Genomic DNA, 15,267 nt, shown 5'->3' with positions numbered 1-15,267 from the left:
TACTATGCTGATGATGTCCAGTCTATGGTAAAACAATAGAAAAGCCCTTTTAATAAGTGGGCGACTGGCACTGTGTATAAATAATATACGTGTCAGATATAAAACATCAACAATCATAAAAATCATATGTATGCAAATACATTATTAATATGTTGGAGTGACTTTTTAAACTAATTTGAATTTTTTCCATGACTGCTGTTCTTATTTTCTGTAAACTCCAGTAAACATTTAGCATTTTTTCAGTGTTTTTTGTGGGGGGAGTCAGTAAAAATACCAACTCATGATCTTTTTATATTTTAGGCTGATTGTCTTACTTGAGAGAAGGGTGCCGTGTGGAGACAACAAGCTGTTGACATTGTCTGACCACATAGACATTTATCCTGCCTGTCTCAGTGGCTCGGGCAGACACACACCAGATCTCAACATTTTTGCCAAATTAGACAAAACCTATTCAAAGTCAGGTATTCAAAGAGGAGTGATTGTATGTGGGTGTGTGTCAAGCTTTGTGGATCTGAGTTTCAGTCCTCTCATCAATAGAGCCATTCATAGACAAAATGTGTGTGTGTGTGTGTGTGTGTGTGTGTAGTGTAATTACAGAATGGAACCAAGTGTGTGTGTGTGTGTGTGTGTGTGTGTGTGTGTGTGTGTGTGTGTGTGTGTGTGTGTGTGAGAGAGAGAGAATGGGAGGAAGGCCGAAACCCTCTTCTATTAAATTTACATTGCTTTTTTAGTGTCTACAGACTGGATGTCAGATCTGTGTGTGCATGTTCATGTCCGTGCATTTTTCTAACAGGACCAGTAGTGTTCATGGTGACCTAAGTCTGATTGTAATGAGGCAAAGTGTAATTTCTGAGGACCTGGTTAAGGTTAGAGGTAAGGTGTGTAAGGTTAGGTCCTTACAAGGATAGCTGCACAATCATATATGCCTTTTGTGTGTGTGTGTGTGTGTGTGTGTGTGTGTGTGTGTGTAATTTAAAGATAGTGAGTGATGGGGTTTTTAACAGTAGACAGTCTGTCTTTCTGTCATATACAGAACAAAAGCTTCCTTGTTTGGTCTCACCTGACTACGGCCGTCTGTGTGACGCTGCTGTGGAGTACACTCACTCTTCACTGTTATACAGAGAAGTAATGCTGCAGTACTCCCCCTTTTAATACTTACTAATTAAATGAAAATCATTCAAGTAACTTAATTAACATTACAAGTCCAGTTGGAACCTCAGTTAATGAAGACTGATGAGGACCCATTTTATTTCTGTTCCAAATGTTTTGTTGAGGGAAGCTTGTGTTGCAATAAAGGATGGAGGATGAAGAAAGATTTAAATTAAAAGCCACCCTTTACAGCTGTTACTGCTGTGAGGGATCAAACTACATGATACCCTGGCATGATCTGTTAGACCAGGATCACGGACAAATGTGGGATCAAGATGATCTGGCATTTTTGTTCTGATGCCATCTGATTGCATGATGATGATCTAATACTGTATGTCTAAATACTTTCTGTCTCAAAGACTGGAATGTCTGAGTGTTTTGTCACCTTTGTTCTCTCCTTCCACTCTTCATTCTTTCTCCATGCCTCGGATCACAACTGTGGAATGTCCTTTCTGGAGATAATAATGGTGGATTGTTTGACTTTTATAGAATTTTAGACCTCATCACATCTAATTCTGCCCCTAAGCTATGCGAGGCATTAAAACATGGTGCTGAAATTAAAGTCTCATTAACCTTCCAGAAATGACATTTCAATATATGAATTATTACACTGTTTTATTCCCTCAACCATATTTGTTCTTCACAAACAAAATAACAGGAATGTTGTATTGATGCCATTTTTTCAGCAAAAACAGTCAATATAAATGAACACTAAATGAAGCAAGCCACTCTTTGTTTGTGGATATCAAATAAAGTGTGTCTCCAATCTCAAAGGGAAACACAGAACATATATTCCATCATGAGTCATTATTAGTCAAATGAGTATTAAAATAAGCTGTAACTCTGTCAGCCCTCACTCACTGATGGAACATCTACCCTCAGACACAATCCTAAACAGTGTTGTTAATCAGGTGTATTCCCCAATGAATTAAAATAATCACACAAAATATATATGCCTACATTTCCACAGGGTTGGTTAACCTCCCCCAATAACAAATCATGAAAAAACAGGCCCATCTGAGTTTATTGTGAGTCAGTCCTGTACACAGAATCTTGCTGCCATAAATACTCTTTAAAGCATCAAATGTGCTGAAAATAGTTTTTAAAAGATTTAGTAAAAATGGGCAATAATCCAACCCTAACCCATTAAAAGATGGACTAGCTCGCTGCTGGCATAGATCCTTTAATGGGATTTGTTGATGAGAATATCTTTAATATATGTTTAGTCACTAGTTTTGTGTCTTAAAATCATCTTTCAGAGACTTGAATATTGCTTCATTTGGTTCCATTGTACTGAGCATGAAGTCTGACTGCAAGTACGTGACTGCAAAATGAGAAAAAATCATTTTGACATAATGAAGGAGATTAAATGAAATGCTTCAAATAGTGGCTGCCTGGAAGGTAGTAACTGAAACTAAAGGCATGCTTTTGAAAAAGGGCATGTTGTGCAATTAATGAGTTCAACTATGTGTGGTGGTTAGTTTGTGGTTGTAGTGGTGACGGTTCAGCAGCTGACAGCAGCACACTGCACTGTGGTTCTGTAGCATCCCTTTTCTTTGGAAGAGGAAAGGTCAAAGAAATTACGTCTCAGCCAGTCTTGTGTGTGTGTGTGTGTGTGTGTCTGTGTGTGTCTGTGTGTATGTGTGTCTGTGTGTGTCTGTGTGTGCGCATTTGTGCTCCAGTCCTTTTAATGAGTTGAGCTGTCAAGACCACTCAAGGACTAACGTTGGTGCTGCTGAAAGCGCACATATACACACACACACACACACACACACACACACACACATGCACACACAGGTGAACAGATGGCCTATGACATGTTTCCAGCTCTCAGGAACACATGACTGGATTTGCTCAATAGCACTTAAGGGAGAAACTCTAAAACACTGGAACAGAGTGAGAGAGAGATTTTAGAGAAATAACTTGTGTGTTCACTCAGCTGGCAACTGAGCTAATAGAGCTGACTGTAGTCTGTCTGTCTGTGTCTGCAATAAATGTCCAGCTAAGACCAAGGTTATTATAGTTAACTAAAACCAAGACTAAAGTTAAAACTAGCAGTGAAAAAATAATATAGTTAACTGAAATAAAAATAAAAATGAAACTAAAATGAAACAATGCAAAACTAAGCTTTTAACTGTCCTGTTCAGTTTGACTTCTTTGAATACCTGGAAAGCTAAAACTAAACAAAAACTAAACTAAAACTACTCAAGCGCTTGTTAAATTAATTAAAAATAAACTGAAATTAAAAACAAACACTTAAAAACTAAATGAAAATTTTAAGAACAATATTAACCCTGGCTCAGACACACTCCTACATCGACCTCTGCTCAAAATATTTTTTCCCTCATTTTCATTTTATCACTAGCTGACTGTTGAGCTTCTTAGTCACACTGTAGCAGACAGATGAAGTGATAAACAGACTTTTGGAAACCATGTGACTTACTGCTACAACTCATGTTTCCACCAGCAGAGTTTGTTGTGCTGAGGTGACAGAGTCCAGTTAGAAAGTGAAGAAACTACAACAAATTGGTCAATTGAAAGAGTTTGAATGTCAGTTTTCAATGTGTCAAATACAGGCACAGCTGTAATCAAACAAAACAACACAAAACTACTGATATCTCCATATAACACATACAGTACCTAAAATAAAAAATAAGTCATTTTAGGCGGGGCCCACCTGCCCCTCCTGCTCACCATCTCATATTTGTAAGCCACTCAACATTGTTTAACTCCTGAGCTGAAAGTCACTCAAGTTCAAGTGGCTTAACAAGTGCAAAGGAATTCTTTGTCACTGAAGAAAGAAAAGATAAATACATGGGTGTGTGTATATGTATACTTAATAATAATTAAATAAAATAATATAAACACTATCATATACTATATACAATGCCAGATGTACTGGATTAAACACATTACTGGGCCTGTACAGTTATTCTGTTGCACTACAGGTAAAATTAAGTTATCAATCAATCAATCAAACTTTATCTATATAGCACCTTTCATACATGCTAGTGTAGTTCAAAGTGCTTTTGAATTAGTTGATTGTCAAGCTGATAATAAGACAGAACAAGTGACAACATCAAGAAAAGGAATAAATCAAAAGTCAAAAATGTTATGTAGATACATACAAACCCTCTGTCATTGTTTCTGTTAAGTGTGTATATCATGAGTTTGTGTCTCATGAGAGAAACAGAGTGGAGGGAACAGAGTTCACCTCAGTAGCACCGGCTGACTTTTGAACAGAGTGTTGAATCTTGGCTGTACTGCTGACAACGTCTGATAACAATCCCAAAAAAAACCCAAGTGCCATTAGTACACACTCATCAGGCCACAGTGTATGTGGAGGAGGTGATTTTAGGAAACTGTATGAGTCACTGACTGTTTAAAAATATCTTATTTGCATGATATGGTTTGGTTTTAACCAGTGTTGGGCACGTTACTTTGGAAAAGTAATTAATTATAGTTACTCATTACTTCTCCCAAAAAGTAACTGAGTTACAGTACATCAATGTCAAAGTAATTAATTACCAGGAAAAGTAACTATTACTTTTTAAAAAATTGTTCAAATATGTCAAATTACTTGGCTGGCCCAATCAACAACAACTGGCCCAAAACACAAAATTCAAAATTAAATCATGCTTAAGAAATGTCCTAAAAAGAAGTAAATAATATAATTGTACATGTAGCAGATGTGATGCAATTGAATTTTATTCCTCAAAAAGCAATGACAATATAAACTTCTCTTAATATAACTATGAAAAATTATACAGGAAATGAATAAATACATAAAAAGGTCTGGGGGGCGGGGGGGGGGGGGTGATTGGTCTAATAAACAGCAACACAGAGCTATCAGGACACTTTGCTCTCACATGTGCTGCATTGATAGTCACACACACACACACACACACACACAGTCACTCTCTACAGCGATAGGTATATAAATATAATTTTTTTTAAAGTAAATTAAGGAAACATTTAAAAAAGTTTACCTAAGTACTGCTGCTTTTTGCAGTGTAGAGCACATTGCTGGAGCTGCTGAGCTTCCACCTGCTGTTACTTACAATGCTTGTGAATTAAGAAGTGAAAGGGATTTTATTGTTGATGTGGTGGGAAACTGAGAGAAATAACTGGATATTAGCAGGGAGTTTGTCTACAAGTAGGAGATATTCAGATAAAGAGCAGAATGGCTGAGTAAGAGGAAGGGAGGTAAACAAAAGAAAGAAAGAAAGAAAGAAAGCTCATAGTACAACAGAACTCCTCAGGAGATCCCATTGACCTCTGACCTTTGTAATTTCCTCTCTAAAACACACATGTACTGCCAAGCCCACCAAAGCCACAGCCCATAGCTCCCAGCTGTGTGAGAGTGCAGCTGATCCACCACACTCCTGACACATGACTACAGTTTCATACACACACACACATACACAGAGAGAGAGAGAGAGAGAGAGAGAGAGAGAGAGAGAGAGAGAGAGAATGAGTTCATAGCTACAGAACAAAGCTGAGTGTTTGGTTGTTTCACAGCGATGTTGCTTTCTGTTTATCTGAATGACAAACTGGTCCAACCTGTATACACTTTGCAACATCACACCTTGAAATTCAAAATATGTGATACAATCTCAGTTTAATTGTCAACATCACATCTGTTGAATAATTTCCTCGTCATCTTCGTCATTTCCTCTCTCATATCCTATCCAAACATGATAACAATTCACACAGATGTGTGGGAATTGACAGTATTATTAGACCAGGCGTGTGTGATATGAGAGCAGCTGCCAAACACGCAGACTCTGGGAAACAATACAAATGACATTACAGATGTTTGTATGACGTTTGTGGTTTTGAATCGAATTATATTCTGACTATTAAGACTGAAGTTCCTCCTGCTTTCGGATTTATTGAAACTACTGATGGGCTGAAACCGTGATTGATTGCAGTATTGTGATTGATGATCCACGATGTCTGGAGTGTGTGAACTAAATGTTCCTGTCGACTGATTTAATGTGACTATAAATGTCAAACAGTTAGTCTACTGAGACCAACTTCTGTTTGACTCGCAACCAGGAAACAAGTGGAACAGAATGAAACAAAGCTTAAAGGTGCCAAACTAAATAAGGTTCCTTTTAATGTATCTGCAAAACACCATGAAGAACGTCAGACTGAACCTTGTGAAAACGGTAGAAAAATAACAAAAGTGTTTTATTTAAACTCTCAAGATTGGATGTCACTAAAAAGTGAACTTATCTGATTCCTTTCAGAAAACTATCCTGTCAGTGGCTCCGATGGGAAGACAGAGTCAGTGGCCAACCTTCAGCCACAGTCTTCCCTCAGCTCGCTGCCGTCTAGCTCGCCCGGTCCCAAACGTTCCGGAAACACTCTGAGAAAATGGCTGACCAGTCCAGTCCGCCGCCTCAGCCATGGCAGCTCTGTGAAGAAACTCCCCAATAACAAACAGAAGAAGACAGGTAAGACAGAAATAGACGATGCAACAATGAAGAAAACCACAGACTAGTTAGAGTTGTACTCAAACCACAAGTTGAGCTCCATCGACATATAATAAGCAGCAGCAGAATTATGAGAGTGTGGATGCTGCCACAAACTGACACTTTTCAAAGGATGCCAGAAACTCCTCACATTTTTTCATTCAATGTAGCCATCAGTTTCATTGGGGTAGTCTGGTAATGTTAAAAACATGCTTGTGTTTCAATATTACGTAACATTTGTTTGCTGAACAGTTTTGCATTCATGCTATTTGATCATCAGACCCTGCAGAAAAACGACAAGCAAACAAAAGTTATCAAAAGGATCATGCATAAAAATGTTGCTAATTGGCTAATTATGAAAACAAAAATGTCAGTGTATTTGAATGCAGCACGAGCAAAAGCTTTCACAAAACATTGACAGGAAAATGATTATTGTGACTAAAAGGTCACTGTGATTAAATGACTTGTTTCAAGTCTCTGCAGGAAGGATGCAGAGTTGAGGTACTAAATGTTAATGTTAAAAAAAATTATAAAACAGCCAATACGATTCTCCTGATGTCATTCTAGCAATATAAGGAAAGCTATAGAAATGTCTTGAAAATATTTAACTTTCCATTGGTATTTAAATCTTTCAAAGTACAGCCTATCTCTAGTCTGTTCAAAACTTTTGAAAAGCATTTACATCTTGTATGAGTAATGAGCTGATTGACTGATTGTTTGATGTATGGATTGACAGGACCAGGAACAGGAAGGGAGGAGAGCAGAAAGAGTATTGACCTGGGACAGCCTGACCTTGCCCTGCAGGATGACATCATCGATGAGGTAAGCAGTCATACTCGAGAAGCATATTTGTGTCTTTCGATAGACAGCATCTATGGACATGTTAAAATACAATCTGTGAGGCAAATGTAGACTAAAGTTCAGTAAAGAATACAACAAACAACACCAGACAATTTATTCTAATTCCTTGTTTTCTGACACTGTTAAAAGTTTGTTTGACTGGTACAGTATAAGTTGTATTCATTACCCAATTCAGTTGTAAGGAATACAGTGATTTTGGACTGCAGCAGGATCTGTCTGCAACTGTAAAGATACAGTAGACTATGAAACCAAACTACATATACTTAAGCTAGTTTTATGTGATAAGTCTTTCTACATGTGCTTTATTGTTAATGTTCCTATATTGGACATGTCAATCTCTTTGTCAGGATCTGTCAGCCACAATCCCCATAGACTGAAAGTGTCTATTGGCTATTAAAGAGTGTCTCTTCCTGTTCATATGATCAAAGTTGCCCTGTCTGTGTACACATGTCATTGTGTCTGGATTTATTTGCCACAATATCCGTTTATGTGGTTTAAGTAATTCAAAGTAAAAGTTCCTCTTTCCATTTCAAAGGACTCACAAATACACAAACACACACACACAGACACACACACACGGACACAAACCAGTGAACAGAGTCCTGACACTGTCACTGATACCATAAAACCTTTGGACTCCTTTATTTGTTAACTATATTATTATCATACTTCACTGTTGTGATATGAAAGCCTGCAACCCAGGTATAGGTTATTTTGGTGTGTTCTATGCCTCAGCAAAATTTAACAACCTTTTCTAGAAACTAAAACCCTTTTTAAAACCGACTTATAAAATCTAAAAATGAATGACTTTGCATGGGTTTGCTTGTACAAGCGTCCCAAAACACTCTACTGCCCGAACTTCTCTTAAATGGCTTGTTTCAGCTTGATAAATATCACCTGTTCAGGAGCTGTGGTTAGACGTTTGTGAGATGTAATCATTAGTGTAATCAACTCCCTCTAAAATCACTCCATGTTTCTCTCCGTTTGTGGGCGAATTTCATTTAACAGAGTATTCATTTTTAAGAGTAAAAACACTGCACGACTTCAATTCCTGCTTTGTAGAATTCAGAAGACAAACAAAACAAATTTGGAATGATTTGACATTAAAAAAACGTACTTCTAAAGCAAAGAGCTCTGTGATGAGAGGAGGTCACGTGACAATCACGGAGATATTAGAGGAGAACGATGTAGTCTACACTAGATGTTACACTGTGGTGATACTGGACAGAGACCAGCAAAGAGGCACGTTTCCAGCAACTGCTGAAATGTAGAAGCTGGTGTTCTGAAATATGGCCATAAAAATCAGGACATTGTAATTGTAAGTCGAACAAGTGTTTTTCCCCCAGTGAAGAAAGGCAGAGATGATCTATTCATGTCTCGTACAACAGGGCTGCACCCCTCATAAATTGTGTTCATGCCTAAGAGACAAATGGATGAATGCCACATGCTCTTAAATCACTCGTACGTGCATTTTAAGAACAAATGGCTCCGTATGAGTGCTTCATAAACAGAAGTTTTGCTTGGAAAATCCAATACTATTTTTTGTTTATGCCAGAGGGGAAGCAACAAATCATTAGTTACAGAGATTAAACACATGAGAGGACTCTTCTGTGGACAATATCCTCTGGTAGTTTAAATTTAGTAAATACACCTTGAGGTTCAGCCAATCACACTGTGTGTCTCTTAACTATAAGACTACCGGTTTATAGTTGATTGAGGAGATTGAAATGATCGACTAACTGATGGAGCCTGACCACAGCCAGGGAGAGTTAATCTGTGGTTCACCACCTGCTCGAAATGACTTAGCCTCTTCATGACCTGTTATCTATCTCAGATTCATTCCAAACTCATATTTGGAGGAGAGTTTAGGAGAAATCTGAGGTTTCTAAGAGCAGAGCAGAGTTATTTTTCAAGTTGAAAATTCGAAGCAAAGATAGACAAAAACAGATTGATTTCATCCAATATGGTACATGGAGGAATTACTTAGATGTTCAAAAGAAGAAAAAAGAGTTTTTCCACTTGTAATTGACTCTGAATTGTGCCTCTTCCTGCTTCAGAGAGTCATCAGTAAAGACGGTAATCTCCTTTCCAAGACGTCGTCCGGGATGCAGAGCGGTGGGGAGGAGGAGCAGGACGAGGAGGCCCACACCCCTCTGCCTCCCCCCATGGAGATTATCAAAGACCCCTCAGCTCAGGATGAAAAGGTGAGAGGAGGAGGACGAGGAGAAATTGATTCTCGTTGCACATCTTTCACTTAAATGTGTAGACTGCTAACAGTTAGAAGAGGTCATTGAGCAGTTCCTGCTGTTTTTAATGTTATATTTGTTTTGTCAGCTGTTAATTATATATTTCACTATTTTAGTCATTTAAACTGCATATTGTGTTGTAATTCATTATTTGATATTAGGTTTAGATTAGCAGTAGTTTGCAGTGGTTGAAGGTTACATTTGTAGTGTGTCCACCTGTAGCTCAGCTGTGATCTGCTGCTCTCTTCTAACAGCTTCCTCTCCTTCACTGACATTTTTCTCCTTTTGCCTGCTTTTTGCTCTAACTTAAGTCTTTATCTTCCAAAGCACACCTTCCTCTCCTTATCACACTTCTTCTTCTTCTTCCTGCCGTCCTTCCTAAAATGCCGTTGCTTTCTATCCTCTCCTCTTCCTCTCTCAGTCTTCATCCTTGCTAACATCCCTCCAGTCGTCCTCTGAGGTGCCCAGCGCTGCAGAGCTGGTTAGCGCCATAGAAAAACTGGTTAAAACCAAGATGGTGAGTGTGTGTGTGTGATTGTGTGCATGTTTGGGAGACAGATGTGCCATATGATAAACATGAAACGCATGATGTGCAGATCAGTCGCACAGCATGGGCCTAAAGCCTGAAATGAACACAACCTGTGCACCTGGTTTACCAAACTAATACACACAATAACAACAGTATAAATAAATGGCTGCATCAACAGCATCTGTAGCTGTGTATAGAATAATATTTGCACATGTACAGCTCATGTTAGGATATGTAGTAATCATAGAGTTAGAGCTTCTGTTGCATTTTATAGTCAACAATGTCTGGTGTATTTGAGTGATGCCAGAAAAAAACAACCTGCTCGCTGCTCTGATATTTAAGCATGCAGTGGATTGATTTCATGTCAGCAGATCTAACTGAAGAAGTGAGGCACAGTGATGGAATCTTGTATTTCAACTATTATAGATTTTTCAGTTAGGCAAAGCAGAGGGTAGTGATGGGAATCGAAAACTGGTTCAAAATTGTGTGATCCATGGGAATGGTGTGCCTCTGAGCTTATCACTTCCTCTTATTGATGCCCAGGTGTGTGGTGTTGATGGAACAGAAAAGGTGGAACTCATCTGTGAGGGCAGTATGTCTACAGCACACACGCTAAAGTAATCTTCAGCTGTCTTGTAGTTCATCTACAAAAGCAGCAGCGATTCATTTATGAATCATTCATTCGTTAATTCATTAATTAATGCGGTTAACTTTTGGCCGCGGACTATTTACCTTACCAGCAACCAAGTTCATTGATAAGCAGTGGAGATAATAAAACAATTGCATTTTCATAAAAAACTGTGTTGATCAGGAATTGATAAGAGAATTGATAAAGAATTACATTGATAGAGTTAACAGAGAGGAATAAAATTATTACACAGCGGCTCTTCTCTATTTATTCCTCTGTCACCAAGCTGCTGCTGCCATCTGCTGTCAGAAACAGTCTCATTGTTTTGTTAGTGTTGAAACGTGCTGCCTGAAGCTGAGGTCAGTCAGGGTTTTTCTTTGTTTGATTGTCTATTTTATTATATTTTCTTGTCATAGTTGTGGTTCTAATGACCCTCTGAGACAAATCTGTGATTCTGGCCTATTACAGATAAAACTGAGGTGGTTCCTCTCTCTCTCTCTCTCTCTCTCTCTCTCTCTCTCTCTCTCTCTCTCTCTCTCTCTCACTCTCACTCTCACTCTCTCACTCTCTTTCACGCACACAGACTCTGGAACCAGGAGCGTACCCCGGCTTCTCGTCTCTCTCTCCACCAGAACAAACCACTCCGGTCCAGCCACGAAACCCTGAGTTGGAACAGAGAGCCAAAGCTATGAGAGGGCGGATGTGAGTATTGTAGTACAGAGGACCATCATTTTATCACCTCATCTACAAATTTTACCACCACAAACCACATTCCAGTTAATAATAAACCCTGCACTTTGTTTGTTTTGCTCAGGTTTGTTCTGAATGAGCTCATCCAGACAGAGAAGGACTACGTTAAAGACCTGGGCATCGTGGTGGAGGTGAGTCACCCACTGCTGAGGGAACACAAAGCAATGGACACAACTTTAAAGTTGGTTTTATCTCTTTAAGAGAGCACAAAAGAGACAAAAAAGAAAAAGTAGTGATGTTAATGTGTCATCAATGACAAGTGAGCAGAGTGTCCTCAACGTCCTTTTGTGTTCCTTCAGGGCTTCATGAAGAGGATCGAGGATAAGGGTGTCCCAGACGACATGAAAGGAAAAGACAAAATCGTCTTCGGGAACATCCACCAGATCTACGACTGGCACAGAGAGTAAGTCCAGCAGCGGCGGTGTCCAAAGGCTGGCCCGTGGACCCAAAGACTGACAGTGGCCTCAAGTTTATTCTATCTGAATAAACTAAAATATATGAATAATAAATAATAAACTAAATAACATTCTCTTCTCTCTACCTGTCAGTTTCTTTGTAGGAGAGCTGGAGAAATGTCTGGAAGACCACGAACACCTTCCTGAGCTCTTCATCAAACATGTGAGTTACACACTGCTGATGATGACGATGATGATGAGTTTAATAGTACAAGTGCTATTTGACCTGCAGAAATCGTTTTGTCAAACTGTGATCTGCTATCTGAAAAAAACCATGGTGTGTGTGTTTTACAGGAGAGAAGACTACACATGTACGTGGTTTATTGTCAGAATAAACCCAAGTCAGAATTCATCGTAGCTGAATATGACACATTTTTTGATGTAAGTTTTCATTTTGACACATTATTGGATCTGTTCTATGCATCATGTGTTTGCATCTGATCAAATATATGTCAGAAAAACTAATGAATTAGACTAATAGAAAAGAAGCATACTGATGCTGTTGGTGATTGTCCTCCAGGCAATCCAGCTGGACATCCAGTCTAGGTTGGGCATCAGTGACTTCCTCATCAAACCAATCCAGAGAATCACCAAATACCAGCTGCTACTGAAGGTAACTCACACACAAGAGAGACGTCTTGTGATGTCATTATGTGTTGTTTAGGGTTTGGGTTTTTGTAAAAGATAGGCTGATAGGCTGATAGATTGATAGATTGTACAAATGGAGGACATCATCTCATCTCACTGCAAAACAAATTACCTACGGGTTTCAATAAAGTAACCTGAACCTGAACCTAGGCTCAACAATAAAATACAAATATGGCAAACTGAAATGTTGCTGGGTCGTTTCCCAACAGAACTATTTTTCCAGTATATTATTTGTCACACATACATATCTGTGTGTGTGTGTGTGTGACAACTTTCAGGGTATAAAGATGCACTGAACTGAATTAACAGTGTGTTGAGTGTTAATGCTGCACTCGTGTTTCTCTTCAGGATTTCCTGAAGTACAGCTCCAAGGCAGGAATGGACTGTGAACAAATTGAGGTATGTCAGTCCACATTACACATGCAGTACAACCTGTTTTTATAGTGCTGCCTGCAACCAGGACATGTGTGGATTTTTGTGTTTCTTTTATTTTAGCCATTACATATTGATATGAGTGTATATCTGTTAATATTCTGAGGCAGTGTCCAATGTGAGAGAGAGACAGGCACCTGAAATTAAAACCTTATCAAGGATTTCAATCTTTCTCTCTCTTTGTCTTTTACAGAAAGCAGTAGATTTGATGTCTCAGGTTCCTAAACTGTGTAATGACATGATGAATTTAGGTCGGCTGCAGGGATATGAGGTACGTTCACTCTGTTCTTCTGGTTACTTAGCGGTTTGCACATAGCACAGTGACACCTCTAAAGGATTAAAGAAATGTGTGTATGCATGATTTTTCATTATATTTGAGCAGTGAGATTTTAGAAGGGGAAGGGACACATTCAGGAGCAGAGTGAGAATGTAAAGACGACTCCATGTGGTGTTGACCAATCACTTCTCTCTGCAGGGGAAACTGACCAGTCAGGGGAAACTATTACAGCAGGAAACCTTCTTTGTGACGGAGCAGGACGCCGGCGTCCTGTCGCGCTCCAAAGAACGACGAGTTTTCCTCTTTGAGCAGATCGTCATCTTCAGTGAGCTGCTCAGGAAAGGATCATCTACCCCTGGGTACCAGTTCAAGAAGAGCATCAAGGTACAGAGAACAGTGGTGTCTCTGCTAGATAACACTACTGAAGCACATTTTACACACTGATTTCTAATGGAAGGAATAATTAGTCACTCAGGTTAATTCAGTTTTTAAAAAACAAAGAAATGTATTGTGATCACACTTCAACTGCCCCCTCTATAGGTCTCCTACCTTGGTCTGGAGGAGAGTGTGGACAATGATCCCTGTAAGTTTGTCTTGTCGTGTCGTGGCTCGTCGGAGCGTTTCACCCTGCAGGCCGCCAACGTCGACATCAAGCAGGTCTGGGTCCGACACATCCAGGATGTCCTGGATGCTCAAAGCAACTTCCTGTCCGGTGAGAAGTGACACGTGAACCTGATATTGCCCTCTGAAGCCTGACATCATTTCTTATCCCCCAAATACAGAGTGAACTCAGAGCTCTCCGGGGGTTCCTCTGATCTGAATCGCTGTATTCTGATATTCTGAATTGGTTTTGCTTACGTTCAAAAGTTTGCCGAGCTAAAGCCGACTTCTTACATGTTGGCGTTCTTCCATTTGAATGTAGCTCTCCAGTCTCCCATCGAGTACCAGAAGGAGAAGGGCGGAGGAGGAGGAGGAGGAGGAGGAGGAGCTGGCAGCAGCTCCTCCCTGACTAGGGAGCGCTCCACCTCTGGAAACAGGCCTGCTATGTCGTCCCACAGCCGGCCCTCCTCGGCAGTCGGGCTCGGAGAGAAGGAGACAGAGAGAGGGAGGACTCAGATGAAAGTGTCTACCTCCAACGGTGGGTCGTCATGCTTCGACTCCAGGGTGAGTTCCTGCAAACCTCCTGGAGACACAGTACACTCACACACACTCACACACACACACACACACACACACACACACACACACACACACACACACACACTGACACAAAGTATTTATGATTGACAGCGTTGAAAGAGTTGACTTGACTGATGAGACAGAGAAGAAGCTTTCCTTCTCTCCAGACATAATCTATCACTTCAATTCTTAATAAAAAGAATGCCATGTTGTTAATAAAAAAGTTCTCAATAAAGTATCATAAAGGTCATTACTCACAGACCTCAGACTGCAGCAGACAGTGAACTAGAGCATGAAGTACATTTCTCCTCCAGGTTTGTCTGTTGGGAGTCTCTGACCTGTCCCTGAAAGCCATGGTTAAAATCTGGGCTACTGCAGGTGTAGCAGCATACTGTGTCAGTTTATATACACATATCAAGCTGTTCTTTGTTTGGCCTACTTTGACTGAACACCTTTTGCTATCTGCAGGAGATTGGACAGCTCTGCTCACTTTGTACTTTAGAAACCTGCCAAGTTCTACATCAAAGCACCTTCACTCTCAGGTTAAGACAAAGAGTCCTGAAAATGAGACTTTGAGTTTTTCTAGTTTCTAGGTCAATAGATTCTTAAAGTCTATACAGTCTGCACACGTTC

At 39.6% G+C, this 15,267-nt stretch overlaps 1 protein-coding gene across 1 annotated transcript in view; it reads left to right on the top strand.

The window, feature by feature from the left end:
• The window catches only part of kalrna (kalirin RhoGEF kinase a), a 136,272-nt gene that overhangs the window by 106,410 nt on the left and 14,595 nt on the right, over positions 1–15,267 (top strand). Inside the window, exons 41-55 of the mRNA XM_053328288.1 lie at positions 6,405–6,611; positions 7,366–7,451; positions 9,548–9,694; positions 10,158–10,253; positions 11,477–11,595; positions 11,708–11,774; positions 11,943–12,046; positions 12,192–12,261; positions 12,393–12,479; positions 12,619–12,711; positions 13,095–13,145; positions 13,372–13,449; positions 13,654–13,839; positions 13,996–14,167; positions 14,378–14,623. Of these exons, the coding sequence (XP_053184263.1) occupies positions 6,405–6,611; positions 7,366–7,451; positions 9,548–9,694; positions 10,158–10,253; positions 11,477–11,595; positions 11,708–11,774; positions 11,943–12,046; positions 12,192–12,261; positions 12,393–12,479; positions 12,619–12,711; positions 13,095–13,145; positions 13,372–13,449; positions 13,654–13,839; positions 13,996–14,167; positions 14,378–14,623 (1,809 nt within the window). The remainder of the gene's footprint in view (positions 1–6,404; positions 6,612–7,365; positions 7,452–9,547; positions 9,695–10,157; positions 10,254–11,476; positions 11,596–11,707; positions 11,775–11,942; positions 12,047–12,191; positions 12,262–12,392; positions 12,480–12,618; positions 12,712–13,094; positions 13,146–13,371; positions 13,450–13,653; positions 13,840–13,995; positions 14,168–14,377; positions 14,624–15,267) is intronic.

Source organism: Scomber japonicus, chromosome 11 (genome assembly GCF_027409825.1).
Source record: "Scomber japonicus isolate fScoJap1 chromosome 11, fScoJap1.pri, whole genome shotgun sequence".
Classification (NCBI taxonomy): Eukaryota; Metazoa; Chordata; class Actinopteri; order Scombriformes; family Scombridae; genus Scomber; species Scomber japonicus.
The sequence above is the reverse complement of the archived record's forward strand: the minus strand, read 5'-3'. Positions and strand labels throughout refer to the sequence as shown.